Source organism: Chanos chanos, chromosome 10 (genome assembly GCF_902362185.1).
Source record: "Chanos chanos chromosome 10, fChaCha1.1, whole genome shotgun sequence".
Lineage (NCBI taxonomy): Eukaryota > Metazoa > Chordata > Actinopteri > Gonorynchiformes > Chanidae > Chanos > Chanos chanos.
The window spans coordinates 18281134-18308340 of NC_044504.1; the positions used below are offsets into that span (position 1 = coordinate 18281134).

General features: G+C 43.1%; 1 protein-coding gene across 2 annotated transcripts; it reads left to right on the forward strand.

Annotated features, from left to right (window-relative positions):
• Positions 1 to 274: 274 nt before the first annotated feature.
• On the forward strand, positions 275 to 16353 carry fut8a (fucosyltransferase 8a (alpha (1,6) fucosyltransferase)). Of its 2 annotated transcripts, XM_030786695.1 has the most exons (10): positions 275 to 477; positions 7096 to 7214; positions 8561 to 8563; positions 8691 to 8853; positions 9707 to 9821; positions 11370 to 11607; positions 13803 to 14049; positions 15097 to 15273; positions 15456 to 15606; positions 15912 to 16353. In XM_030786695.1, exons 1-10 carry the CDS (start codon positions 275 to 277, stop codon positions 16239 to 16241), a joined length of 1746 nt encoding a protein of 581 aa, XP_030642555.1. In that variant the 3' UTR covers positions 16242 to 16353. The 2 variants fall into 2 exon arrangements, with proteins under 2 accessions (XP_030642555.1, XP_030642554.1); XM_030786694.1 differs by lacking the exon at positions 8561 to 8563.
• Positions 16354 to 27207: the final 10854 nt, after the last annotated feature.

Below are 27207 nucleotides of genomic sequence, written 5' to 3' on the forward strand. Positions count from 1 at the left end.
TAATTAGATGCCTCAGCTGAGCAGAGAAAAACCAGGCAAAACTTCTGACAGGTTCCTCCTGGCTTTAGTGGTCATGATTTAACTAGCAAGTCTACAGTCACCACAACAAGCTGAGATCACCATCCACCCTCGCTTCAGACTGCTCTTCCTTGGCCCATCTCTTTCGTCCATAGGGCCATGTGGTAGTGGCCATGCCTGAGGGCGTATTGTGACAGGAGTGCACTCTTACCCCTCCCCCAACCCCCACCCCTGTACCCTCCCCAGAGCAGGCACCATGCGTCCGTGGACAGGGTCATGGCGCTGGATCATGCTGGTGCTGCTGGCCTGGGGCACACTGCTCTTTTACATCGGTGGGCACCTGGTGCGTGATAGTGAGCACCCTGAGAGGTCCAGCCGAGAGCTGTCCAAGATTCTGGCCAAACTGGAGCGACTCAAACAACAGAACGAAGACCTGCGACGCATGGCGGAGACACTTAGGTTGGTCAGCTTTTTAACTTCTGTCTTTTTTATTGGCCCTTTATCTATCTGTCTGTCTGTCTGTCTATCTATCTATCCATCAGTATATCTATCTATCTGTCTTTCTACCTGTCTGTCTGTTTTTCTTAACCACGCCAACTGTGTCTTTCTGCTCTGAACATGGTGTAATTTTTCATAGCTCAGTTTCTTTCACTTTGTTACCCTTTCTATATTTATGTGTCTTACTACTTTCTTCTTTTTTCTCTCTGTTGTAACACAATTATTCAACTGCTTGAAGCTCATCCCAAAATGTATTCTTACAAAATTACTTGGAAAATGTGCTTGGGGCAAATCTCCAATGCCCTGAGTGTGAATAATGTGCATCAAGTGTCGATAAATGAAACATTAAATGTCCATGTGTCTGTAACAGGTAAGATTGTCTATAAAGTATGGTTATTATTACTCCGTGTCACCTGTCAATCATCATTTGTCACCACTCACACTAATGCTTCCACATGGCTCTCAGGTTGGGACATAACAAGTTAGCACTGTCTGTATGAGAGATGGGATAAGTATCTACTTTGCTTATCATAAGCTCTATGTTGACCTCCAGGCATAGTTTACATAGTTTATATAATGAAGTGATGCAGTTATCATGATGTGTTACACATGATTTGACTAGATGTTGAATAGTGTGTGTGTGTGTGTGTGTGTGTGTGTGTGTGTGTGTGTGTGTGTGTGTGTGTGTGTGCGCGTGTGTGTGCATGTGTGCGTGTGTTCTTTGACTCAAGCATTTATTGAAACTGTGGTGTGACAGTGTGACTCCTTTAGCCCTGCTGTGTCTTTATACTTCCTTATCTGTGTGTTGCTTCTCACCTATGACTAAATTCATAACTGTATTTACAATGAAAATTCTTCTGTATTAATGTGGCAAGCAAGTGAAGGCATTCACACTTACACATCGCCCTACTCCCCTCACCCCACTCCACCGAGCACTCACACACACACACACACACACACACACACACACACACACACACACACACACACACACACACACAAAGTGGTTAAGATATATATAGAGATGAGGTCCATTAAGTGGCCTTGCTGCATTCAGTGACATGGAGAGGAATTGCACTCAGCTCCTTAACATGGATACAGATGACTTATTCACACACACACACACACACACACACACACACACACACACACACACACACCTGACATTTACAGGTTATCACTTACCAGTTCCCCTAGTGATGGGGACTGTACCTGGCTTATGCAAGGAGGGAGAAGGCAGATTTTTCTGCCATGAGCCTTGGTTCTTAATTATTCATCTGGTCTTGTCAGAACTCTCCTGCTGTCATTCCCTCAGTGAGTGCATACTGCAATCAGAACCTGTTTGCAGTGCTAATGTCCAAAGTCTGCTGTTTGCCATGCTGAGTTTCTGTCTACAGAGCTACAGCTCCACTGTTTGCTATGATAATGTATTAAATGTATTATTATACTCAGCTCTGGCCCACAGTGGCTGACATCTCACTGTCCCTCAGGTGACTGCTACTGTAGTTGTTAAACAGCAACGTGTTTGCCTTGTTTGGAAGAATGCCGTTACTTAGCACTCAGCTTTATTTAGTCTGAGGAGGATCTCTCTGTCTCCTTTGCTATTCAAATTCTGTCACAATAAAATACAATAAAATGGAGGATTGAAGGAATGAAAGAGAGAAAAAAGGAGAAGTGATGGGATGGATGGATGATGGGATGAATAGCCCAGGCAATGAGAGAAAGCAATGTTGGAGCAATAGTAGAAATGGTAAGTAGAGGTAAAGAGACAAGATAAGGAGAGATATGACAGGTGAGAAAAGAAATTGTTGGCATTTCTAGAGTGAAGTGTTTGAAAAAGAGAGACAGGGAAAGAGAAAGGAGAGAGAGAAAGAGAGAGACTCATCACAGGCTGAGGGAGACACTGACTAAATACAGACTAAGTGACTACACTCTGGCCATTGAAGAAGGCTGTCCATAGGCAGACCTTGCTGGCCAATGGAGGAAGGCTCTGCTCTTTCTGCACATATAGAGAGGTAGAAACAAAGGAACATTTCCTGCTACACTTTGTCAACAAGCAGATAATTTAATCTTCCTTTCTCAGATTATATATAATGCCAAAATTTATGGCCATGCCCAGTAAAATAAAATTGACTCACCTATTAGGAGAACATGCAAGATTAATAGTAAGAGCAGCTAGATAAGCAGCAGTTTGTCGCAATCTATGGGAAAGCCTTTGGACAAACTTGGACAGCGATAAAGTTTATTGTTTATACATTTATTTACATTTCCCATGTGTTTTTGACCTTATTTCTTTTTTCTTGTCATATATTTGTATATCAGTTTATTTTTATCATTTGGCTATTGCTCTCGCAGTTGTAGTCCTGTCATACCAATAAGACAATTTAAATATGAATTTAGAGAGAGTACATTGTAGTAGAGACCTCAGTTTGACCTTAGTAGCTAGGGCATTGTGCTTAGAGTGTTTGTGCAGAGCATATGGTGTGTGTGTGTGTGCGTGCAGCTCGTATCTGCACTGCCAGAGAACACACACTCAGGCCAGTCATTCTGTTGTTAACTTCATTCAGCTCAGATCCCCAATTCACTCATATGCCCTCCCTGAAAATACACACTCAGCTCTGATACCCACCCCCTGATAATGCACAGTCAGTGAACAGAGCTGAAAGAGACCCTTGCATTTATCTTTATCCTGTATTGACTCTAGAGTAAATTAAAGACCGGATAGCATCTATCTTTTTTTTACACCTCCCTCCCCTGAGCATGGCTGTCTATCATTTTCATTATCCACCCTCAGACACACACAGAAACACACACACACACACACACACACACACACAGATGCTCACATTCACACTCACACTGAGAGAGTAATGATTAGCTCAGCAGATGCTGGGCTGTGGCTTGTGGGATGAGTGACAATGCAAGAGAGCAGGGTTACAATGATTGATTCTGGAGGGGTGGCAGACAGGATGATGAAAGAGTATTGCATGGCTCTCTCTCTCTCTCTCTCTCTCTCATACACACACACACACACACATACATACATTCATTCCCACAGAAGCCTGGAGCTTTGGTAATAAATTGTGATGCAGTGATGAGCAGGAGTGGACCCCACCTGCAGAGATGACAGGTTCACATACAGAGCAGCAGAGCTCTATCAGACGTTTAGGGGAGAGCTGTGTGTATTTGTGTCTCTGTCCACGTGTCTTATCTTCTCTCTGTCCATGTATTGTACTTGTTTTCTTGTTTTCTGATGGACTGGAGATCTGGTAGCACACAATGTTAATGCCATTTCATCCTGAGCCTCTGTAATCCGGTCAGGCACTACCACAGCCACCCAGCTGTGCCCTGAAGGACCCCAGACAGCTTTAGTCTGAGAAACCCTGTTTTTTATACACTGTGTTGCCCTCCCACTCTCTCTGTCTCTCCTTCTCTCTCTCTCTCTCTCTCTCTCTCTCTCTCTCTCTCTCTCTCTTTGTCTGTGTGTGTGTTTGTGTGTGTGTGCAGGTATGTGTGTGAGTGTGTCTGACAATGGAGAAAGGATGATAAAAGTTGAGAAATAACTGAAGGAAAAGAGAGAGAGAGAGGGAGAGAGAGGAAGGAGGAAGTGGACTTTGTCCTGTGTAGCAGATGGGTTCCTCCTGATAAGAATGAATGTTTACATTCTTTATCATACAACGTATAAAGTACAGTTGGGCATTCTGGAGATGGAAAAACCAGATACACCGACACAAACAGCCTACCTCACGCGAGGTATGTGTTTTATCTGCATGAAAAAAAGAGAATCTTTTGCCATTTCTGTCAAAAACCTCATCATATGCATTAAATCATCCACATCATTGTCATCTACTCTTCATTCTACTAACTTGGCAGCCAACCAAACCGCTTTCAAACAGCCATGCTTGGTAAACTGAGGAACCAATAACATTTTGGTCTTGCCTCAGCAGTGAATATTACCATGGAAATTCTGATCTCTGGATCCACTGACAACCCATTAGTGCCACCTGAAAACTGACTAATTGCTGAACTCTTTGTTGGAGCTCTGAATAAAAGAAATTATAATTACAACAAATAGCAGCTGGCTTAAAAAGCAGTCACACTCTTGTGAATAACTTACAAACAACATGTGAATATCATGCAAACACATATGTGCATGTGTGCCAGATTTGTAAAAAAACATTTAGCAGGGTGTACACAAGAAAATAATTTGAAGTGCATTTCTTACTTGGGACCCTACTTAGCCTCTGTTTCTTTCAACTGACATCCCTCTGGACCTATTATGTTGGTTAAACAATAGCACTCAGGTCTTGACTTCCAAATCAGGTCAGTGCTCACACACACACACACACACACACACATACACACATACACACACACATAAACACTGAACACAACATTTTTTCTGTCAGTGGTACGACACCTTGTACTTTGTGATTCCTCCAATTCACAGACCACGTACAGCACACATAAGTATGTGTCCAGGTCACTGCTTCACTGAAGTCAACATACCAAGCCTTGATGTGGTTGCAGTGTGCCTGTTGTATCTCGAAACAACTACAGAATGTATTAATTTATTCCTTAAATTGCAATATGCAGTGTCTGTGTCTGTGTCTGTGTCTGTGTCTGTGTGTGTGTGTGTGTGTGTGTGTGTGACTGTGCCTCACTCCTTCCTTCTGCCAGTCTTTGTTTTTCTTTTGATCGTTGTCTATGCATGGATTCTCTTTACACAGATTTGATGTGTTCAGTCAAATTGGACAGAACAGATTGTGAGTGATTGTGTACACAGTGTGTGTCTATGTGCACTGATTACATCATCCACGTAAATGCAGGTGTAACCTGTGTCACTATGTGACAATGAGAATAAGAGTGGCGGAGAGAGAGATAGAGAGAGTATGTATGACAGGATGGCCTCTGCTGCATCTTTTGTCCCTCAGGCCAGATTCTGTTTAACTCCCAACAACGTGGATAAATACAGAACTGTTTCTGTCTGAGTCACCCCAAAGTAAAGTTCAATGTCCCTAAAGTGTAGTCGACAGACACACAGTTATGTATATACACATAGCCAGGGTCAGTTGGATTCAAGTATGCATATTTGGTATTGTTTTTATTTTCAGAGGTGCAGACCTCTGAGGTGCAGCCATTTCCTTCCCAATGTGTCTATTACATATCATTCAAACACTCAAAACATTTAATGTCTGTTTTCTCCCTCTACCACTCTCTCTTTTCCCCCTCCTCTCACTTACTGGCTTTCTCTAACCCCCCTCTCTCTCTTCTTTTCTTTATGCTTCCTTTTGCCTACATATTTTGTCCAGAGGCAGCCAATTGTGACATAAATATCTGACAGTGCAATTTTTTCCCAATTCCATCTCTCTCTCCCTCTTTCTCTCTCTCTCCCTCTCTCTCTCTCTCTCTCTCTCTCTCTCCCTGTCTGTCTCTCTCTATCACTCTCTAACACTATTTCTTTCCCTCTTTCTCTCTTCATGTACTGTTGTACTATAGCTGTGGTTTGTTTGACTAGTCAAGTCAGGTGAAATAGAAAGTTTGCAATATGAAAAAGAATAAAAAACCCTACATTTTGCCATCCATTTTGGAGCAGCTTTGATAACATTGTCCTGGCTTTATGTACTCTCATTCACTCTCTAACAGATTTGACTGGCATACATTCCCACAGTAATAGCACTGCTAGGGCACAGGCTTCTCCACAGTGACACAACAAAGAGACTGCTTTTCTCTTATTCTGATCTGCCTGATACATAAGTTAAGTTTCAGTGATTGCACACACACACTGTGAACAGTGAGCAGTGAATTTGTCCTCTGCATTTAACCCATCCAACACACCAGTAGTGAACACACACCAGACGCGGGAGCAGTGGGCAGCCTCCTTGGTGAGCGCCCGGGGAGCATTGGGGTTAAGTGCCTTGCTCAAGGGCACAACTCCTACCACAGCCTTCCTTCAGACGGTGAGCCGCTGTACAAACACACAACACGCAACACATATGTGCAACCGGCAACCCTCCAGTCACAAGCCCGGTTCTCTACCCTTTAGACCACGGCTGCCCGCTGTGGCGTGTGGCGTGTGCATGTGTATGTATGTGTGTGTATGTTTGTGAAGATGCAAGCTGTCCTTTAAAGTTACTCCTCCCATATTTTACATGTAGCAGGGAGACTGAATGATAGAGTATAAGTGCTTTGGAAGTTTGTGGGTAATGAAGTTTACAGAGTGGAGGATGCTGGTGTGTGTTGGTTAGAAGTCCTGCTCTGGACAGACCCAGGTCATTGTATGTGTGTTTGTGTGTGTGTGTGATGAATAGCTCCTGCCACCAAATGAATTGCCTGCGGTCGGCACAGCAACTGATCATTGCATTAAATTGGCACTGGGAATGTGGACCAGTGCCCCCTGGGAAATCAGCCAACCACAATTCACCTTGACCTAGAATGCCAGTCACACAAACACACACATACACACACATATTCTCTTACAACCATTCACAAATGTGTGAACATGGGCTTCTGAAAACCAAACACACTTGACACCACTGAGCCCAACTAACTCTCTGTGTCTCTCTTTGTCTTTGTCAGGCTGCCTGAGGGCCAGGCAGACATGGGTCCAGGGGCTGCTGGGAGACTGCGCACTCTGGAGGAGCAGCTGATCAGAGCCAAAGAACAGATCAACTCCTACCGCAGCCTTCCTTCAGACGGTGAGCCGCTGTACAAACACACAACACGCAACACATGTGTGCACACCTGCAAACACATTAACAGATACACACTTCTACACGCAGACAGAGAGTTGTGCCTTCTTAAAAGAGATGGGAGCGGCTCTCGGCCTCATTCACTGGCAGAAAGGCAAACACAGTAACAGCTGAGAGCCAACGGTTTAGGGCTTTTTTCAAAGCTCTAACCGTGAGCAGTGGAGAGAGAAGATGAAGAAAAATGCGGGATATTATTAGGAAGTATTTAATATGGATGAAAAAGGGAGGTGTGTGCACTCATCTGTGTCTGTGAGCAAAATGAGTGTGTTTGTGTGTTTGTGTGTGTGTCTGTGTGTGTGTGTCTGTGTGTGTGTGTGCGCACACATACTGAAGGACATCAGATCACTGCAGGGAGCCTCCGAATGATTTGCTTTCACTCTCTTGTACCCTCTGCTTCGCGCACACACACACACACACACACACACACATACATATACATGTAAAATATTTATGGAAAGGGTCCTCTGGAAATCGTGGAAATGGGAGTATACTCCTGGTTTTGAAGTTGGAAAGCTTTGCACAAATCTTAAGTCCTTCACAGTAATCTGACAAATACACGCACGCACGCACACACACACACACACACACACACGCACCACCCTACAGAGAGAGAAAGGGAGAGAGACTTGGAAACACCTGTCTGTTTCTGGGTCACCTGTTTTCATTGTGTAGCCAGGGGGTCTTTTGTTTGTCCTTCCTTTCAAGGAAGAAAAGTGGAACACAGTTTAAAATAATCACAGGTGTGTGTTTCAGAAGTGCATTTTCACACATTTGTGAATGGTTTGTGTGCGTGTGTCTGTGTGTGTGTGTGTGTGTGTGTGTGTTGAGGCCATTGGCTTGCCCAATTGAATGACACTGATATTTAGTTACTCTAATCTTTAATCCTGTCGTAGAGTCTATCACTACACGCCCCTTAAACATTACTGCAGAGAATGTCACATTCTTACTCTCCAAGTGTCAACTTTTACTAAGGGACTTTAGTCTATTGCTGGTCATCTGTTGTTCCCAGTGAGTGATTTTTCTGTTAATCATGTCTATGAACTGTCTTTGTACGGGCTGGCCCTTCAAACATTTTACTCTTATGCCAATATATGGCACATTCCTAATTTGAAAATATCTGAGTTCTCTGATGACTTTACAGTATGTGTTGGTTGAAGGCTCTTTTTAAACTCTTAATATGTGTTTGGCATTGAATAGAAATGAATGTGATGTAGCACTTAATCGTAAGCCTTAAGTGTGTGTCCAAACATTTACACATGACTCAAATATGCTAATAACCCAACAATGGAGAGCAGGTTGTTAACCGTAGATTTTCCGCTTGTTCAGGTGCTATGACTTTTGTACTGGGTGTCACCTTTTATTTTTCATGGCAAGACCCTTGAATTGAGTGTTGACTTACTGGGTATTACTGTGTGTGTGCAGGGCCGGGCAGGTACCAGGAAGAGCTGAGGAGGAAGATTGAGAATGGTGTCAGGGAACTTTGGTACTTTGTGCGCAGTGAGGTGAAGAAACTGGCTCACGTGGAGAGTGGAGACCTACAGAAACACATTGACATTCTTCTGCAGGACCTGGGGGATCAACAGAGGTCAGACACATACACACACACACACACACACACACACACACACACACACACACACACATATTCATCCAGATTTTACACACCTTCTCCTATTTCTTCTCACAGACCAATGATAAGCGAGAATAAGCAAGACCAAGAAATTTAGTCAATTTAGTTTGAGATGAACATCTTCCACTTTTTCCTGTTTGGAACTGTGCTATCGGACATACATCAGAGTTTTAATGTGTTTATTGCGTGGCTTTGTTGAGTCGTCAGTTCTGATTTGTTAATGAGAAGTCACTATTTTTGCATAATGAACAGGGCACAATGACCATTGAAATTAATCCATCCATCCAACAAGGTGTTTTGTTTCGCAACACGCTGAATCAAACTTTCAGCAAGGTTTAAATCTGTAAATTTTGACTCCACCTGACTGAACCTTGTATCACACATTCTCCAATCTGCCCTGATTTTCCTTTGAAGGAAATTGACTTTCCCTATTTGCCCCCCGAATGTTGTTCCATCTTAATTACTTTTTAATTGACTCTGATTACTGTGGGTGTAGCATTACATTCCAAACTATAGGTTTTCTAATTACTTTATGGATTTTATAATGGGGTGTTTGGTCACAGAGAATAGGGCTGTGTATTTATCTCTAAAGGACTGATAACAAATCATGCAGTTACCCACACAGGTCAAATGAGAGCAGTGGACTGGAATGCATTGCCCCCCACATTAGCACTATATGCATATTAAAACACCGTTTATAATTCATTTTATCTTTTTCTCATTAGCACCTTCAGCACATAATTTAGCCCGACCCTCATTTTATGTGGTTTTGTGGTATTGACCCTGAGGTTTGACCTTTGATCTTTAGGTCCATCATGGCAGACCTTTACTTCTTGAGTCAGGTGGATGGAGCAGGAGACTGGAGAGAGAAAGAGGCCAAGGACCTGTCCAACCTAGTACAAAACAGAATTTCTTACTTGCAGGTAAAGCCTCTCTCTCTCTCTCTCTCTGTCTCTCCCCCCGCCCCCCCCTCTCTCTCTCACTTCTTTTTCTCAGTCTCACTCTCACTGTTTCTCTCTCTCTCCATAACTTGCTCTCTGTTCCTTTGCCCTCTATTAGCTGTCTGTACACATCAGCTTCTGTCAGTTCTTAACAGGATTATGATGAGGAGAGAGTGGGCCAGTTCTGTCCCTGCTCTATTTCGCCCGCAACCCCTCAGGAATGTGCTACCACAGCACTGATGTTTTTTCCTCTCTCTCTTCCACTGACAAGCCTGTAATTGTGTTGGTGCAAGGCTCTCAGCTCTGTAAAAGGAAGTAAACTGTCATTCAGCAGCCACAACAATACAGTCACACACTGGCTCTAATCATCAGAGCAGAACTTCCCTTGGCCTGGCCATGTGCTTCTCTACCTAGAGGCACAGCTGAGCTGGCAGGTTACACAATCAGAGCTTAAATGTTATTATATACAGCAGATAGGGGAACATGGGCTTGTGTTTGGACTTTGAACAACACTGTAAACCTCTAGATCTCACTAAACCCTCACCTGCTAGTCAGCAGTCCTGTATCTTCTTCCCTATATCACACACTGGGCTATTAATACTAGAGCTGTGTAGTAATGGCCCTCCATCTCTTATGTGTCATCCTGTACCACTGGTCCCTTATCATTAGTCTATTCTCACTGCCCCTTTCTCTCTTGTCCCATGTCACCAGTGCTGGATGTGTGATCTTTCTAACCATCTGTGTTAAAAGTTGTGTATCAGTAGCCCTGCTTTATTAACACTGCTTCGCTAGCACTGTATTTCTGGACTGTTATGGTGAGTCCTTTGTCTTTAGTCCTGGTTTATAAATCTTAACTAATTCTGAACCACTAATCCTATATCAGAGGTTATCCATCACTGCTCTGACTAGTGTTGTGTGTGTGTGTGTGGGCGTAGTGTTAATGGAGAGCATAGCCAAGCCGTAGCAGTAGATGGAGGCGGCTGGTTAATGAGCGCTAATGAGACTTGAAGTGTGATTAGTCAGATGGAGTGAGTCTGGCTGGGTGGAGAAGCTGCTGATAACAGAGAGTGTGTGTCTGTGATGGAGTACCAGAACCAGGCCTGAATGTCTCACCCCTTTCCTCTCATTCATCTTTCATCTGTAGCGCTCTCTTCCTCTGCGCCTACACATTCTCTCTTTCTCTCTCCCTCTCTCGCTCTCCCATTTTTTCCTTTTTCCTTCTCTTTCCCTTTTCTCTGTCCTTGTGCCTTTGTTTTCCCACTTTTTCACTCTCTTGCACTAGCTGTTCTTCATTCTTGACTTCACTCTTTCCCACCCACTCTAGGGGTAGTGGGAGACTTTCTGCACTTCTGCCTACCTATACAAGCAGCGCCCCTCTCTGTCTCTCTTTTCTGTTTCCCCCACTATTTCTGACCGGAGTGTTTTCACAAAAATATAAACCAGCTTCAGTACATTCTGAGACACTGAAACATCTCTGCTACGTGCTCCGCTCTAGACACTCTAACAGGTTTAATGTTTCGTTGCATGCAGAATCCGCAGGACTGCAGCAAAGCACGCAAGCTAGTATGCAACATCAACAAGGGCTGCGGCTACGGCTGTCAGCTGCACCATGTGGTCTACTGTTTTATGATCGCCTACGGTACCCAGCGGACACTCATTCTGGAGTCACAGAACTGGCGCTACGCCACCGGTGGCTGGGAGACCGTCTTCAAACCCGTCAGCGACACGTGCACTGACCGCAACGGAGCCTCAACTGGACACTGGTCTGGTCAGTCAAACAGGATGAATTTTCATTAGTTATTCCGTCACGATAGGAGATAATTGAAGTGATGGACGGCTGGGTGGATGGATGAGAGAATGGGTAGAATGGTAGTTGATTGTTTACAACTTTAGTGCATTATGGCCTCAAAACATGATCCAAAATTGTATTTAGAGAACATTGCATTGACTGCATTGACTGCAGATGTGAGTCTGAGGTACCTTCTTATTCTGTGCTGTGTCATTAAAACGACACCAGTTTTGCATGCAGACAGCACTGGTTAGAGTACATTTCAGATGATATTGCAGTACTCTCTCACAGTCACCATTCTGTGGGCCTATACTGTTTTTTTTGTGTTTTTGTTTTTTGGATGATGATTTGATAAGCGGATTCACTATGGAACAGAGGTTATCTAAATCCAACTCCCAGAGACAACCCCTCCTTTAGCCTGACGTACACCTGTTTCCTCTAAGCTGTCTCCAGGACAACAGACCTAGTGAGGAATAAAACAAAACCATAAGGGGATGCAGTACAATACAGTGTCAGATTAGTCTCACAAGCTGCCTAACCGGAAAGGAAAGTGAGATACACTGTAGCAGTCTCATGCATTTTAGCTATGTGTCTCTCTCTCTCTCTCTCTCTCTCTCTCGCTCTCTCTCGGTTTCTTTCTTTCTTTCTGTCTTTCTTCCTTTCTTTCTTTCTCTTTGCATCTCAGAGATGCCTCAGGGAAGAAACTAATGCCTTCTAAACATGAAAGAAGTGACCTCAAAACAGAGTTGTGCTTTCTTTCTCTCTTTCTTTCTGCTCCTGTCCTCCCTCAGGACAGTGTTTCCCTTGCCTTTTGTTATGAAGGCTTGGCTTCCTGCTCTATCCCTGCCTATGAAACACCTCCTCCAGCTTTCTGATAGAGATGGAGAGAGGGAGAGGAAAAAAAAGAAAGGGGAAGCGGGTGTTAGAAGTACGCATGGGAAAATGTATTTTTGTGTGTGAATGTTTGTATGTGGCTGTGTATGGGCCTGTTTTATATATGTGTGTGGATACACGTGTTTATAGGCATAGAACAAAGAAAAAGATATAAGAGGAAGATAGAGGAGTGATAACATTGAGGGACAGAGGACTGAGAGTCCAGATAGTTAATGTTGTTTTGAATGACTGAACTTTGTACTAGCAGCGGGCTCACAGCATAGATAACAAGCTAGTGCTGTATGGTCCTATAGGGGTCAGAGAGGAAGAAAAGCCCTTAGCAACACACAAGCACACACACGCACACACGCATGCACACGATACACAAAAAAATACAAGCACGTTCGCACATGCAGACACAACACACATACACACAAACATATATACATCGACCCACACCATAAATTAAAAATGATAAAGAAACCTCCTTCTTCAAACCCCCTCCAATTTCTTCATCAGGATGCCAGGACAAGATGTAATTTAGATTCTCTTGGTGCCCTAATGAGGCTAAGATGGGCTGGGGGTGGGGAGGGAGGGGGAACAGGCTTATCAGTGCAGTGAGGAGAGCTGAGCTGGAAAAAAAGAGAAAAAAATCAGGGCAGAAAAACCCAGTCCCCCCGCAAAGAGCTGACAGCAAGGTTATATAAGCACGACTGGGGAATTTTTTTTTTAAATACTTCTTTATATGAGGGGAAGAAAAAAAATACGTTTTAATATTTAATGCCAAGCATGATTTAAATTCTGCACAGTTGGGTGAGTGCATGCTCTTTCTCAATTTGTTATCTTTAAAGGCTTTTATTTTGGCTTGATAAATTATTTTCTTCTCTTTTTTTCATGGTAAAACGGGTAATTAGTTTTAACTGTCTTTTTTGGGGCTCGGTTGGTGCAGAGCCTCACTTTACTTTAAAAGAACATTGATTTCTCTTTTTTTCCCCCCATCGCAAAGGAATAGCATTACAATCTATAAACCAAAGAGAGAAATGTATTTGTTTTGTCCTTCATTTTGTTCTTTCTCTCCTCTGTCATACGTACTAACTCACATATGCCATCTCTAGTCTTGAACATTGCTGATTTGATGATTGTAAATAGGTATTTTATTGGAAGAGCACGTACAAGCCATATAAGAATTAGTCCCAGCACCTCACACTTATAAGAGGGAACTGACAGTTTTAATCAAGAACAGATCATTTACCCACATTTCCTCCCCTTCTCTCTGTCTATCTTTATATCTTGTTCTGTAGGTGAAGCCAATGATCGTGACGTGCAGGTGATAGAGTTGCCCATAGTGGACAGCTTGCATCCTCGTCCACCTTACTTGCCTCTGGCCATCCCAGAGGACCTGGCCGATCGCCTCCACCGTCTCCATGGTGACCCATCTGTTTGGTGGGTGTCACAGTTTGTGAAGTACCTAGTTCGACCGCAGGCCTGGCTGGATAAGGAGATCCAGGAGGCCACTGCCAGGCTGGGCTTCAAACATCCTGTCATAGGGTAAGAGACCTGGAGCCAGCCTCTGATCTATCAGCTGCCAATTGACTCAGCCAGTATGATGTCTGATTCACCACAGCTCCTTATTCTGTCACCTTATGATTTACCTGAGATGCTTGATACCAGAGTCTCAGTTAAATTCCTTGAGTTTTCTGCTGAGTGCTATGTTGTTCCATGACCTTGCTACCAGCCGGGTGATAACTGTAATGTAGTAAATTCTTTGAGCAGAGACATAGACTTTGGTATTGAGTGTGTTTGAGACTTACAGTGTGTAATGGCAGGTCAGGGGTCTTATGGTTTAGTTATAGTTGAGAGGGTGGATCAGAGGGAGAACACAGCAGAGCTCTGAGATGAGCCTGGAAAGAGAGAGACAGTGTGAGAGCGGTTCTCATAGACCCAACTAGCATCATCATCCTACCTGCTATCCATCACAACTAAACACCACACACTCTACTCCACTCGGACAATGTTCTCTTTACACACCATCAATCTCTCTCCCTCTCTCTCTCTTTCTCTCTCTCTACCTCTCTCTATCTCTCTCACACTCATCCCAGTTCAATTCAGTGACTCTTTATTAACATGCATTTATTTTTACAACATTGAAACATAATTAGAATATTAATTATGTAAGTGACAATATTATTGTGAAATTATGTAAATGGTTACTGCCGTAGCAGTAATAAAATCGGGTTGATATAAAAAGTATGAAGAGGAGATGAAAAACTAAAGGGAATGATGACTGGATGAGCTGAAGTGACTGAGTGAAAAGGGAGGAGAAAAAGCACATACATTAGATGAATATCTTAAGCCTGTCACACTGCTTGCCCCATAGTTTCATGGGAAGAGGCTTCAAAATTCACAGCCATGGTAATAGAGTATTCTGCTGTCTCCACAGGCATGTAGAGGTGTTTTTCATTCTGTTTGCATTATACAGCACTCAGGGGACAGTGTGTCAGTCATCTAGCTCATCCTCACACACACACACACACACATATACACACACACATGCACTCACACACGGAGTAACACAGTCTGTATCTGTGTATGCAGGGTGCATGTGCGTAGGACTGATAAAGTGGGAACAGAGGCAGCCTTCCATCCTATAGAGGAGTACATGGTACATGTGGAGGACCACTTCCAGAGCTTGGCCAGACGAATGCATGTAGACAAGAAACGTGTTTACCTGGCCACTGATGACCCCTCACTACTGCAGGAAGCCAAGTCCAAGTGAGTGTGTGTGTGTGTGTGTGCTTTTGTTGGATATAGCTTTGTAATCCTTGAAAACTCTCTCAGCCCTCCAAATTGTTTCCCAGTTAGGTAAACAAATATGCCACAGGTGTATGTTGTATGTGTGTAATGGATTTGTGTGTCTCTCTCTCTCTGTGTGTGTGTGTGTGTGTGTATCTCAGATATCCTGACTATGAGTTCATCAGTGATAACTCCATCTCATGGTCGGCTGGTCTGCATAACCGCTACACTGAGAATTCACTCAGGGGAGTTATCCTGGACATCCACTTCCTGTCACAGACCAATTTCCTCGTCTGTACCTTCTCCTCACAGGTGACCCTTCCCTTTTCAGTCTTTGACTACTGCCAGGCTAAAGCTTTTTAGTTCAAACCCTTTGCCTTAAATCCTTCTCAGCTTTTGTCAGCTCATAAACTCTATAACTGTAGAGAAAAAAAATAAAACCCTCAAGTTATGAATCATCTGATTCTTGTCAAAACTTTTGCCATAGTTCACTGAGTCATAGTGTCTGTATGACATATATGTACATCATGTCAAGGCTGAAAGCTTTAGTTTCTTTTCTGTGAGAAAAAGAGTGTGTATTTTGTGTGGAAGTCTTAAACAGCTATCTCTGTTTGCAGGTATGTCGCGTGGCCTATGAGATCATGCAAACCCTGCACCCGGATGCCTCGTCTTACTTCCACTCTCTGGACGATATATATTACTTTGGAGGTCAGAACGCCCACAACCAGATCGCCATATACCCCCACCAGCCCCGAAACGCAGAGGACATCCCCCTAGAACCCGGTGACATCATCGGGGTGGCTGGCAACCACTGGGACGGCTACTCCAAAGGCATCAACCGCAAAACAGGCCGCACAGGCCTCTACCCTTCCTATAAAGTCAAAGAGAAGATAGAGACAGTGAAATATCCCACTTACCCTGAAGCAGACAAACTTCTCAAACAGTAGAGAGTGAGACAGAGATAGAACGCTGCTGCTCAAGTACTGTGGAGGGGAGCCCCACACCTCCAGGAATGCACTTTTGTGTGTAAGTGCGTGTGTGCGTGTGCGTGTGTGTGTGTGTGTGTGCGCGTGCGTGTATGTTCAGGGGTGTGTGAGTGTGTGTGTGCGTGTGTGTGTGTGCGCGTGCGCGTGCTTGTGCATTTGCGTGTGCGTGTGCGTGTGCGTGTCGTGTATGTGTGGTGTTGTGTCTGAAGGTTATCTACAGGGTATTGAACTTGTCCCTGACATCCTGGAGCAATGACTCAAACACTCTCACTGGTTAACACCATCAGGGTTGTGGTAAAGAACAGAACGAAAAGTAAGAAACGGAAGCACTGTACTCAAGGTACTTATTTACCCATCTCCGATTCAATGAAGGAATACATTTATTTAAAAAAAAAAAAAAAAACAAGCAAACAAACAAGAAAGACACACTTCCGACTGAAAACTGAACAAAGATGACCAGAGAACCACAGAAGAGAACTCTCTCCATTTTTTGTTTCATTTTTCATGTATTTTCTTCCACCCGTGCTGTTTTCTCTTCTCCTCTGGACCTTGACTGGATATTCTCTTGTATCTACGCATTTCAGTCTTCTGTCTTGTCTACCCCCTCTCCTTTTCGGCACTCACACCATCACTCCTCCACTGACTGACTCAACTCATTCTCTCCGCCCACGTGCTATTACTTTTCTCTGCCATATTGTGCTTTTTAAAGAAGTGACTCTTGCTTTTTTTCCAAGTTGTCATTGTGTGCGTGCGTGCATGTCTGTGTGTGCGTTCGTGTGAGTGTGTGTGTGAGTGTGTGCGGGTGCGTGAGCACAGTGTGTGAGTGTACACACGCAGTATGTGAATCTTAATACGGTGCCTGAGATGGTTAACGGCCCACACATCTGCCAAATGTTGGTATTTTGACCCCAATCCCCGCTCCACCCCCCAGCCTTGTTCTTGATCCAGAGCCTTATGGACCAACCTGGAAACACAGAATCCACACAGCCACTCCATTCCTGTGTCTTATTCATAACATTTCTGTCTGTTGTGTTTTTTAAAGATATTTTAATGTTATTACATTCTTAAAAAAGAGAGAGAAAATTACACCTCAATTGGAACATTATTAAGATACTAATATCAGTAATAATGATGATGATGATGATTATGAAGATGATGTGTTGGTGACAACTTTGTTGTAATACAGGTTTTAGTCGACCATGAAGAACGTTTCATATTTTATGTTGGGCATTGTCTTTGATAAACAGATCAAATAAACCTGATCAGCCACAGTGTGCTTGTTCTCTTGCTGCACGTGTTTACAGAGCTGGGATTAGGAACGCTTACATCATTGGTCACAAAGCTGCTGTTATCCTCTGTGGGTGTGTCTATCAGACCCCTTCTCAGATCCCTAAAGCAGCAGAAAAGAGAGAGTAAATGCAGAGTCTCATCTGAGAAAAGCTACTTTTCTGAATTTTAATTAAGACACGTCTTTTACAATTAAAACCTTCTGCAGTGTGACTGGGGGATGTATTTAAAAGACTGTTAAAGTGTATGTACTGGGTGTATTTAAGAGACTGCTTATGACATGAGATGTCCATTCTGAGTATTAAGGTGAAGGTGGAGAGTTGGCCCAACAGACACGTTACATTTTGATAAATTGTAATTATGACTCAACAGCTTCCATCCTGCCACTTACCGCCTCCCAGCCTTTTCCTACATCATTGACTTTGTCTGCTGGAGAGCAGGAGTGGCACACTGACGTCCCCCATCTACATCAGCATTCTGGATGTGTGCCGTGGCACACGGCTCTGCCCCCAGGGTCCTGTGGTGCTCTGAGGGCCATTAGCAGCCCCTTGGCGGCTGCCTGATCTGATAGCGGCTGTGATTTAGAGCCCGATGTCCCCATGCTCCGCTTCTCAGAGAAATTGCGGCGTGTCCCTTATGTCCTCGGACGCTAAGCATCTTCACTTTTACACCCAGTCCTCCTCTTCTCCTGCCATCCATCTTCCTCTGCTCTGCCAAAGATGGAGGGACAGAGAGAGAGGAGCAGAGAGACAAATTGGACTGCGACGCACTTCTTACTACAGCACTTCACAGTGAAATGCAACATATGTGTGTTTTTACAGAAATATTACGCCGTTTGAGAATGGACATGAGAACATTTTCAACAGAGCATGAAATGACAACTTCTGTAGCTGGACAACCTACAGGTGAAATAGTCTGGTTTGAAAAGTCTGCTCTAATGAAAAAAAATAAGGATTTTTTTTTTCACTGCAGTTTTTTACCATTTTTACAACCTAACCAGAACTTAAATAAATAAAAAAAAGCGATCAGTTTAAAAAAAAGGTACAAAAGAGAAAAACATTCCATCTGCCTGTTAAAATACCAAGGCTCTTGTATATGAAGTGTCTGTATCCACACACAGGAGAATAGATAATGCTTTATCTCACTGGGTGTGTTCTTACCTTTCCAAATGCACAACATTATTCATTGGTGAGAGATCCTGTAATTATCTCACTCTCTGTTTGTTCTGAGTCTGTCACATGACTGAGGTGCTCTGGTATGTGGAGTTGAGAGTTTCTTTCTGTTTTTGCCTGTTGCTAAAGAACTTAGTTACTTGGCCACAGCAGTTCAACCTTTGGCTGACTCGCTGGGCGCTAGCACATGGATGGAACCAGACCACGCGTGCAGTTCAATTCACATTTCTTTTTCTTCCCCATAACCGGCTTCTGTAGCTATCAGTGACCCCAGAAGCTTTAAAACAGTACATTCCCCATTCATTTCTCTAGCGGCCACAGCCAGCTGACTGTAAACCTCATGGACGCTTTAAGACGACAAATTAGGTCATCAGAGATCTAGATATGAAGGCACTGAACTGAGTGAGACACAAGAAATCTGCTATCATAAAAGGCATTTTGAGGAGTTTGCATATTTAAAGAAATAACTGTCTGTCGTGAATGGTTTTTACAAATGATTACAGAAATCATTTGCGTGTGTCTGTGTGCTTATGGGCGTGTCGTCTCTCTTTTTCACTTGTTACAGTTTCTCCCCTCCACAGTCGTCCTAATGCAGGCAGGAACATGTGGCGACTGTTCATTAACGGCACTAACGCAAAACAAATAGTATTGAAGAGTGATGCTGGCTTTGACCCTGTACTTACAGGCATACTCAGAGAGTCTGTGTATCCAGTGAGCAGAGGCCAGACTCCGCTGCCTCACTCCTCCACTCCCCTCATCCCCCACCCACCCCCAACTCCCTCCACCATAATTAAGGTGTCATGCTCCGACATTTAAATAAATATGTGATGAGCTCTGAGATCAAGAAGTGTTGGAAAAAATCCACTCTGCTCTTGGCAGGAGTGTGACGGAGAGAGAGCTGGAGAGTGGAAAGTTAAAAGAGGAGACAGATGCATCTGGGTTCATCTGTAAGAGGTGAGTTGGGGGGATTTTTCCATGAAAACTGAAACTGTAATCATTTTGTAGAACTCTTTGTTTCTGTCATGCGGTTTCCGGATGGGAGACCAGGTGACAGCTTTTCATCGGCCAACAGGACTCTTGAGTGATAGGCTCCAATATAGCCAATAGATTAGCCAATCAGAGAGCTGAATTTTGTTTATGTGAATGGGTATGAGTAGTGTCATTGTTAAACCATGTATGTGTATATGTGTGTCATGTTTATTTGAACTGTTTTAGGGTGTATCTCTAGTTTAATGTTTATTTTAACTGTATTTTACAATGCATTCCCATTCATGCAATCTTGAGAAAGTTGCTTAGAAATGAATAAACAGTTTTACTAGCTGCCTTCTTTATGGTTCAGCTGCAGGAACCATTGCCCTGCTTAGGACTGAGTGATAAGAAAGGTTAAGAAAGACTGCGTGCGTGCGTGCGTGCGTGCGCGCGTGTGTGTGTGCGTGTGTGTGTGCGGTTAATATTAGATGCCTTTTGTTTGGCCAGTGCTCTGTTGTGTTTTGTGATGAGTGGCAGGCCTCACTACATTTTTTTTCCTCTACGGTCACCTCAGGTGTTACAAACACACGCGTCCCATTTGCTGAATATGCTGACTTCAACTAAATATTAGATGACACAAGACATGTGCAGTCACACATAATATCATCCTCATCAGAAACAGCCCTCATTTCCATAAATATATAATAAACTGCCGCCACTGAGCCAGGCCCAGGGTCTATGATTCTGTTTTGGAGCTTAATTGTTGCATTAAGATGTGTGTCTATCCCTTGCATGGTGACACGAGGTCCCAGAGAGACGCAGAGAGAAAGTTTACCCACAAATCGGCACTTTCTACTCAGCTGTCTGTCTCTCACGGTAACAGCAAATTGGAGACAGATGTTCTACCAGTACAGGACTATGCTGAAGAATACACGGATAGACGCAGAGCTAGAAGGGGGTTTATACTCCCAGCTGAAAATGTTGTTCTTACTCTTAGCTGATGGTGAGGTGTTATTCCTTTTGACTGGTTGGGTTTGGTGAGTGACAGACTGATTTGATGGGTGATTTGGACTTGTCTCTTTTGGTGGGTTTGACATTGATGGACCTTGTAAGCACAGACATGGCAGACACACATGCAGTACCTTTTATTTAACACTTAGGTGTGTAACATTCATTGTGTCAGGTGATATGCCAATATATTAACATTATTCCAGAAGGTGGAGTGTAGGTTTTGTCAACTTCTGTGTTTTTGTGTGTGCATCCTGCACTTACCCCAGTGTGTGTTCGCTCACCTTTATTTCAAGACTTTCACTGTGCAGTAAAACTTCTCTGAACTGAGAACTTTTCAGATCAGAATGAATTAGGTCAGTAGATTCCTTTTTTTATTTTTAATATATTTAGATGATGATGATGATGATGATGATGGTGATAATGACGACGAAGATGATAATGATGATGATGGTGGTGATGATGATGATGGTTGTGTGAAGATGGTAGTGATGAGAAAGTGTAGCAGTTGAGTGCTATCTTGTTCTTGTGGGTCTGTGTTTCTTTGTTGTCTCTTGAGCAGAGAGAAGTGGTCGAAACAAACTGGAAGAGCCTTCATAACTGAATAATTCAGTGGAACAGAGAGCGTCTCTCTCTCTCTCTCTCTCTCTCTGTCTCTCTCTCTCTCTCTCTCACTTACTCTCAGTAGACTGGTTCTAAAGAAGTGGGTGTGCTATGGCAGGGAATGGAGAAGTGAAAGCACAGAGGACTCCCCCCTGGTTCAAGCAGCCCTAAAAACAGTGGACTGAAACTATTCTACGCAAAACAAATACATGGCCTCGTTTATTGGGCCTCTCACTCTCTCTCGTCCTGGGTGAGAGTTCTATTTGAAGAGCTTCAAGTGCTCCATTTCACTCCTCCTAACCTTGAGTGTGAAAGGAAGGGAGCTTTGACACTTTTTCTCTTTTTTTCCTCCTTGATGATCAGAGAGGCCTGCTGTCTTCATTGTGATGAATATTTGATGAGGGTTTTGTTCTGTGCGGCTCATCTCTCTCTCCCTCCCTCTCTCTCTCTCACTCTCTCTCTCTTCTCTCTCTCTCTCTGTCTCTGACACCACCCTCCCTTCTCCCCCACCCCTGGCAAGTTGAGCAATGAGCTGCTCACAGGCCTGCTCCTTCCAGTTTGGGCTCCTCCCTGAACATGCATGATTAGAATGGACAGTTCAGCAGCAGAGCCATAATGGTTACCAGACTGGAAGAAGGGGACATGCAGTTGTACTGACCAGGTTACTGTTCACATATAGGAGAGTGCAGAGTCTGGCTCTGCTTTCTGCTGATAAAGAGAAGTGAGCAATCTGACCAGTGACAGACATAATGTGATGGGATGTGCTGACTCAACACCAACTGGCTCCCAATTGGTCCCTTGAGAGTAGCTGTCACTGCACAGTGGGTCATCCCAGAAGCAAGAATGTGGTGAAGCCAAAGTCTAAATTTCATATTCATTAGCAGCAGTCCAGCTACAAAAAAAGAAAATAAAGCCTTCTGATCATGAAAATCCTCGTGACAAAGCTTGAAAAAATATCAACGATTTGCAGAGACACAAGTAATCTACGGACAGACGAGAATACGGATGGCCAACCTTAACAATAACTGCTCTGCCTGTTATACGATGTGAAAGATAAGATCTGCACAATCAAACTGCACGTTAATTCCAGCAACGTTTCATTTACTCAGCTAAGATAAGCACTAAAACAACAAGACATTTGATTAATATCAAAATTCCCAGCAGCTGGAAACCTACCAAAATTTCTTTGAAAAAAAACTGCAATCAGAATCCAAAATGAAATAGGAATCTCCGATTTATTTAATCTATAGTTTCGATGGTTTGTACTACTTTTACGTTGCTTCTGGGTTCACCTTGCCTCTGCCATGACATATCTACATGTTTGTGGCAAAGTGTATAGAGGTAGAGGGAGTTCAGACACAAAGCTGGAATGGTGGTCCAGCGTTTCTGTGGATGATGAGGGCACGGTTAGTGCTGAGGTTCGGGGCCGTCTTACGGAGCTCTGTTTGCTCAGCTGGCACTCACGTTGAGATCTGTTCCTCTTCCAGCAGAAGGGAGCAAGAAAGAAAGAGGGGGAATACAAACAAACATTAGCACTGCTTGTCCGCTGGGAATAACTGCCACGAGACCAGCTGATACATTTAGATGAAGCCCAACCATCAAGCTGAGTTGGCAAAGAACTGTTTGAATTCGTGAACTATCACTTTGATGAATAATTGCTCAGATCTGGCATATGTATGAAGATACACGGGCTCACACAGTACTCTCACATCGCTCTCAGCAGCTGCTTTCGGTTCCATCCTCCCATCACGGTACGCCCAGTCGGTGAAGACGTACCAGTAAACATATGGTCGTGTTCGCCGCATGTCAGATACTGTGTTTTGTGGAGCTGATTACCCTCCACTGTCTGTTTCCTGCTTAAATACACACACACTCACACACATATACACACACACACACTCACACACACACACACACACACACACACACACACACACACACACACACTGTGAGCGAGCTCTGTCATTATTTTCACCACTGAACTGCATACTGTTGTGTTCTCATGTGCGGTCCTCGAGGAAATAATTTTTTTCCCCCTTTTTTCCCCTTTATTTCCCCCTTTCTCTTTGGAACAGGTAGACCTATCACAGAGGATTACATCGCTAATGTTTCAGCATGTTTTTCCTAGCCTGAAATAGTGTTATCAAAGTCTCCCAACCAGTGGCATCATGCCTATTCAAACTGAGGGGGTGCCCTCAGATTTTTTTGAGCTCTGTTATTTTCAAAGTAAATTTGTATCTGATTATTCAGTTGCACTCATTTATTTTCTTAAAAAATGTGAAGGAAACAAAGAGAATTCGATTCATTACCCCCTTCTCCTTGTCTATGTTGGGTCATTCTTTGTGTGTGTGTGTGCCCTTCAGAGAAAAAAAAATGGATGCATATGTCCCTACCTTCAAAATGATCTCATTAATTTTGTGTGTGTGTGTGTGTGTGTGTGTGTGTCAGTGTGTGTGTTAACTCTTCACCAAATGAACAAGTGTTTTAACCTCTCCATAGAGCCCATTAGCCTCCCACTATGTCCAGTCATCCATGCAGGCCTCACGCTTTATCTGTGACAGTTTGATCCATCCTTTGGCATTCTTCATGGCTGGCACTCATTGACACTACCACTCATTAACATCTTTCCTCTTTCCTCGCCAGAGCCGGATTAACGGCCGCTCTAATAATGATGCTCATACTGGCATTTATGGGAGAAAGATGGAGAGTAATACTCCAAATTAAATCAGTGGGATTCTCAGGGCCATTTCACGTAAAGCTGATTCCATAATCTTTGTGATGTGATTAATCAGATGGGACTGAGACGACGAGCTCTGATATAATGAGTGATGGATGAGTGTCTAGAAGAGAAGGGAGGTTAAAATGGACTAACTTTGCTGTCCTGTTGCATGTTCATCATTTGAAGATTTAACTGATTAGTGTGTTAAAGCTGATGAAACAGAAATAAGAAGGAGAGCATGAATGATTAAAAAAAAGAGAGAGAGTGGAGTGAAATGTAGAGACAGAAGCTGAAAAGAATTAGAAAAAAAAAAAGAACAAGACATGACGAATAGAGGTCAGAAGAGGTCACACGAATGTGTGAGCATATGGAAAGAGACAGAGTCAGAGAGAGGGAGTAACGGGGGAGAAAAATCAAAGAGATTAGAGAGGACAGGCAGAGAAACTGGGACAGAGTCTTGGAAGTCACAAATCAGATGGAATCTTCTAGAAAATAACTTGAATATCCAGAACATTGCGAGTGTAATGTCTCACATTAGGAGGGCAGAGAGCACATGAGAGGAATTTAGCCTCATCTTTGACGGATTGTTGTGAAGCAGCTTTCTAACCTGAAGTAAGCAAAAATACACTTCATCCACTCACACAAGAAACAATTCACCAGCAAATATGACCGGCAGGATGGTTTCCCTCGCATAATGTCAGATTACGCTTTGGCAAACATCGTGACAAAAACCTCCAAAGTGAAAATGAAAAAAAAAAAAAAAATGTTTTTCCAAAAAGGCAAATACGTAGAGTGTGAATGAAATCGGAACAAAGACAAAATGTGTCATGACATTCAAGAAGCTCCTTTTCCAGGAACATTGCTGATATACAGGTTTCTGTATGGCTCTAAGTGAATCTCAATGTTCTTTTATTTTGCCACTGTCTCTGATCAGCAAGTGAGAAACCATGTGAATGTTTCCTTGGCAACCCTTAAACAGCTCAATTTGAGGTTTCTCTCGCTTGGGAAGCTTCTGTATTATCTAAAATAATTCTTCAGTACTGAAAAGCATTTTTGAGAGGGGGGTGTCAGTGGGGGAGATGAATGATCAATTCAGAATTGGTTGAGGAACTCTTACACTTATACAGAGATATTAATGAGAGATGAAGAGAACTTGTCTATTTCATTTGTCTTATCTGATGAACTGATAAATACTCTATTGCCCTGTGTGTGTCTGTGCCAATCCTCTCTGCAATGCTAATGTTGCATATTGAGCCATTCAGCTGGTGATATGAATATGCTGAGAGCTGGCACTTTCTGTGTACTAACTCTTCTGAGGAAAAACAAAAACCTACACGCAGAAATTACACTATTGCTACTACTACTACTGCTGCTGCTACTACTACTACTACCACTACTACTACTAATGAGATATAAATTATATAATTATATATCAGCGCTGTACCAGCCGCACTATTTTACCCATGCTTAGCTTGGCTCAGGTCTATAGCCACAGCAGAAAGAATCATTTAAATGAGTTCATTTAAATGAGAGTCAGGGAAACTTGTGGTGATTCTGTGCTCAGATTGAATATGAGCTCTTGAGTGAAATGAATCTGAGAGAGAGGGAGAAGAGAAGGGAGGAAGATTGAGAGAGATAAAGGCAAAGAGGGAGAGGAGGGAGAGAGAGAGATGAAGAGCTGAGAGGTGTCCTAGAGGTGATATCTTTAAAATTCTTGCTTCCTCTGACTTTGAAGTTTAATTGGCCATTTTTCTGAAGACTCTAGGAGAGTGGAGGGTCCCGTAACTGCACAGTTAGCCTGGGGAGGGACACAGATCAAAGAGACTGCACTGGACCCCCTCCCAAAGAGAGAGAGAGAGAGAAAGAGAGAGAGACCTGGTACAAGTCTTTTAACTACATGTTCATGTCTCAAACTCAGAGAACAAACGTTTATATGAAAATAACCCTTCGAGGGACATGAGCAGTGTTTGAGATGAGCATTAGGAATTACCAATTACATATAAGTACCTGTGGCATGCATATATATATATATATATATATATATATATATATATATATATATTTTTTTTTTTTTTTTTTACCACTGTGTTAGCCCGTAATAACCACAGCCTGCATTACCTCAGCAGAGGAGGAAACGGCTGCTTAGTCTCACTGCACAATCCAACGTCTGTAGTCCCAACAGTTAGTGCTCACTGACCACGGACTTGAAACCCAGCAGAAAAGAACTAAAAGTGGAGCTGGAGATGTGGAGATGTTAATCATATGGAGGGAAACGATAAAGGCAGCATGTAAGATGGAAAAAGAAACGCACGTAAGACGAATTCCCTTTCACTTAGAAGTTGAATACAAGTCCCAAGCAAGAGTCGCAGCTGCCCAGTCACTACCTAGACTGTTTCACTGCATTTGCTGTATAGTAATCCATATTTGCTTTATTTGGCAATGTTGTGTTAGCCGTTCATCATCTGCATGACTGCAGAATCTTTGCACTTATTACACATTTGCTGTATAACACAGCAGTAATTTCTTGTTTATCCTTGCACCTTTAGTTGCTTCTAACCTTATAGCTAATAACTTTATGTTTTATAGCCACTTCCCCCTGGGGTATTGTGCCTGCAGGAACCTGTACTTATTTCACTGATTAACTGTATATGCTTTTTACAAATTGCTCTAGATAAGAGTGCTCACTACTTGTAAAAAGAAAGGAAGAGACAGACAGAAAGAGAGCAAGGGAGAAAAAGAGAGAGAGGGGAAATATTTAAAAGCACTCGATAGGTCTTCTCAAATGAAATAAAAGATCTAATCTCAAATTTCTCTCAGTTATCAGACAGTGAATAGATTCATCTTTGGAGTGGGATCGAATGCAGTCTTTTGCTGTAAAATATGTGACACTTTCCCATAGCCCAAGGCAGAAAGAGGAGCACTGCTACTGTTCCCAATCAAAATCTGCCTAAATCCAACCCAGAATAGTCCAAAATATTTCATAACCTTCTCACAATCATCTTCTGTTTTCAGTCTGTACATGTATTTTTGAGCTTGCCTCTGTGTGAGTGTGTGTGTGTGTGTGTGTGCGCGCACACGCGCGCACGCGGATGCGTGACTGTTTTTCTCCTCTTCCTCTCCTTCAGCTGCCTAGTCTTGGAAGAGTGAATGACACGGGGACTACTGTCAT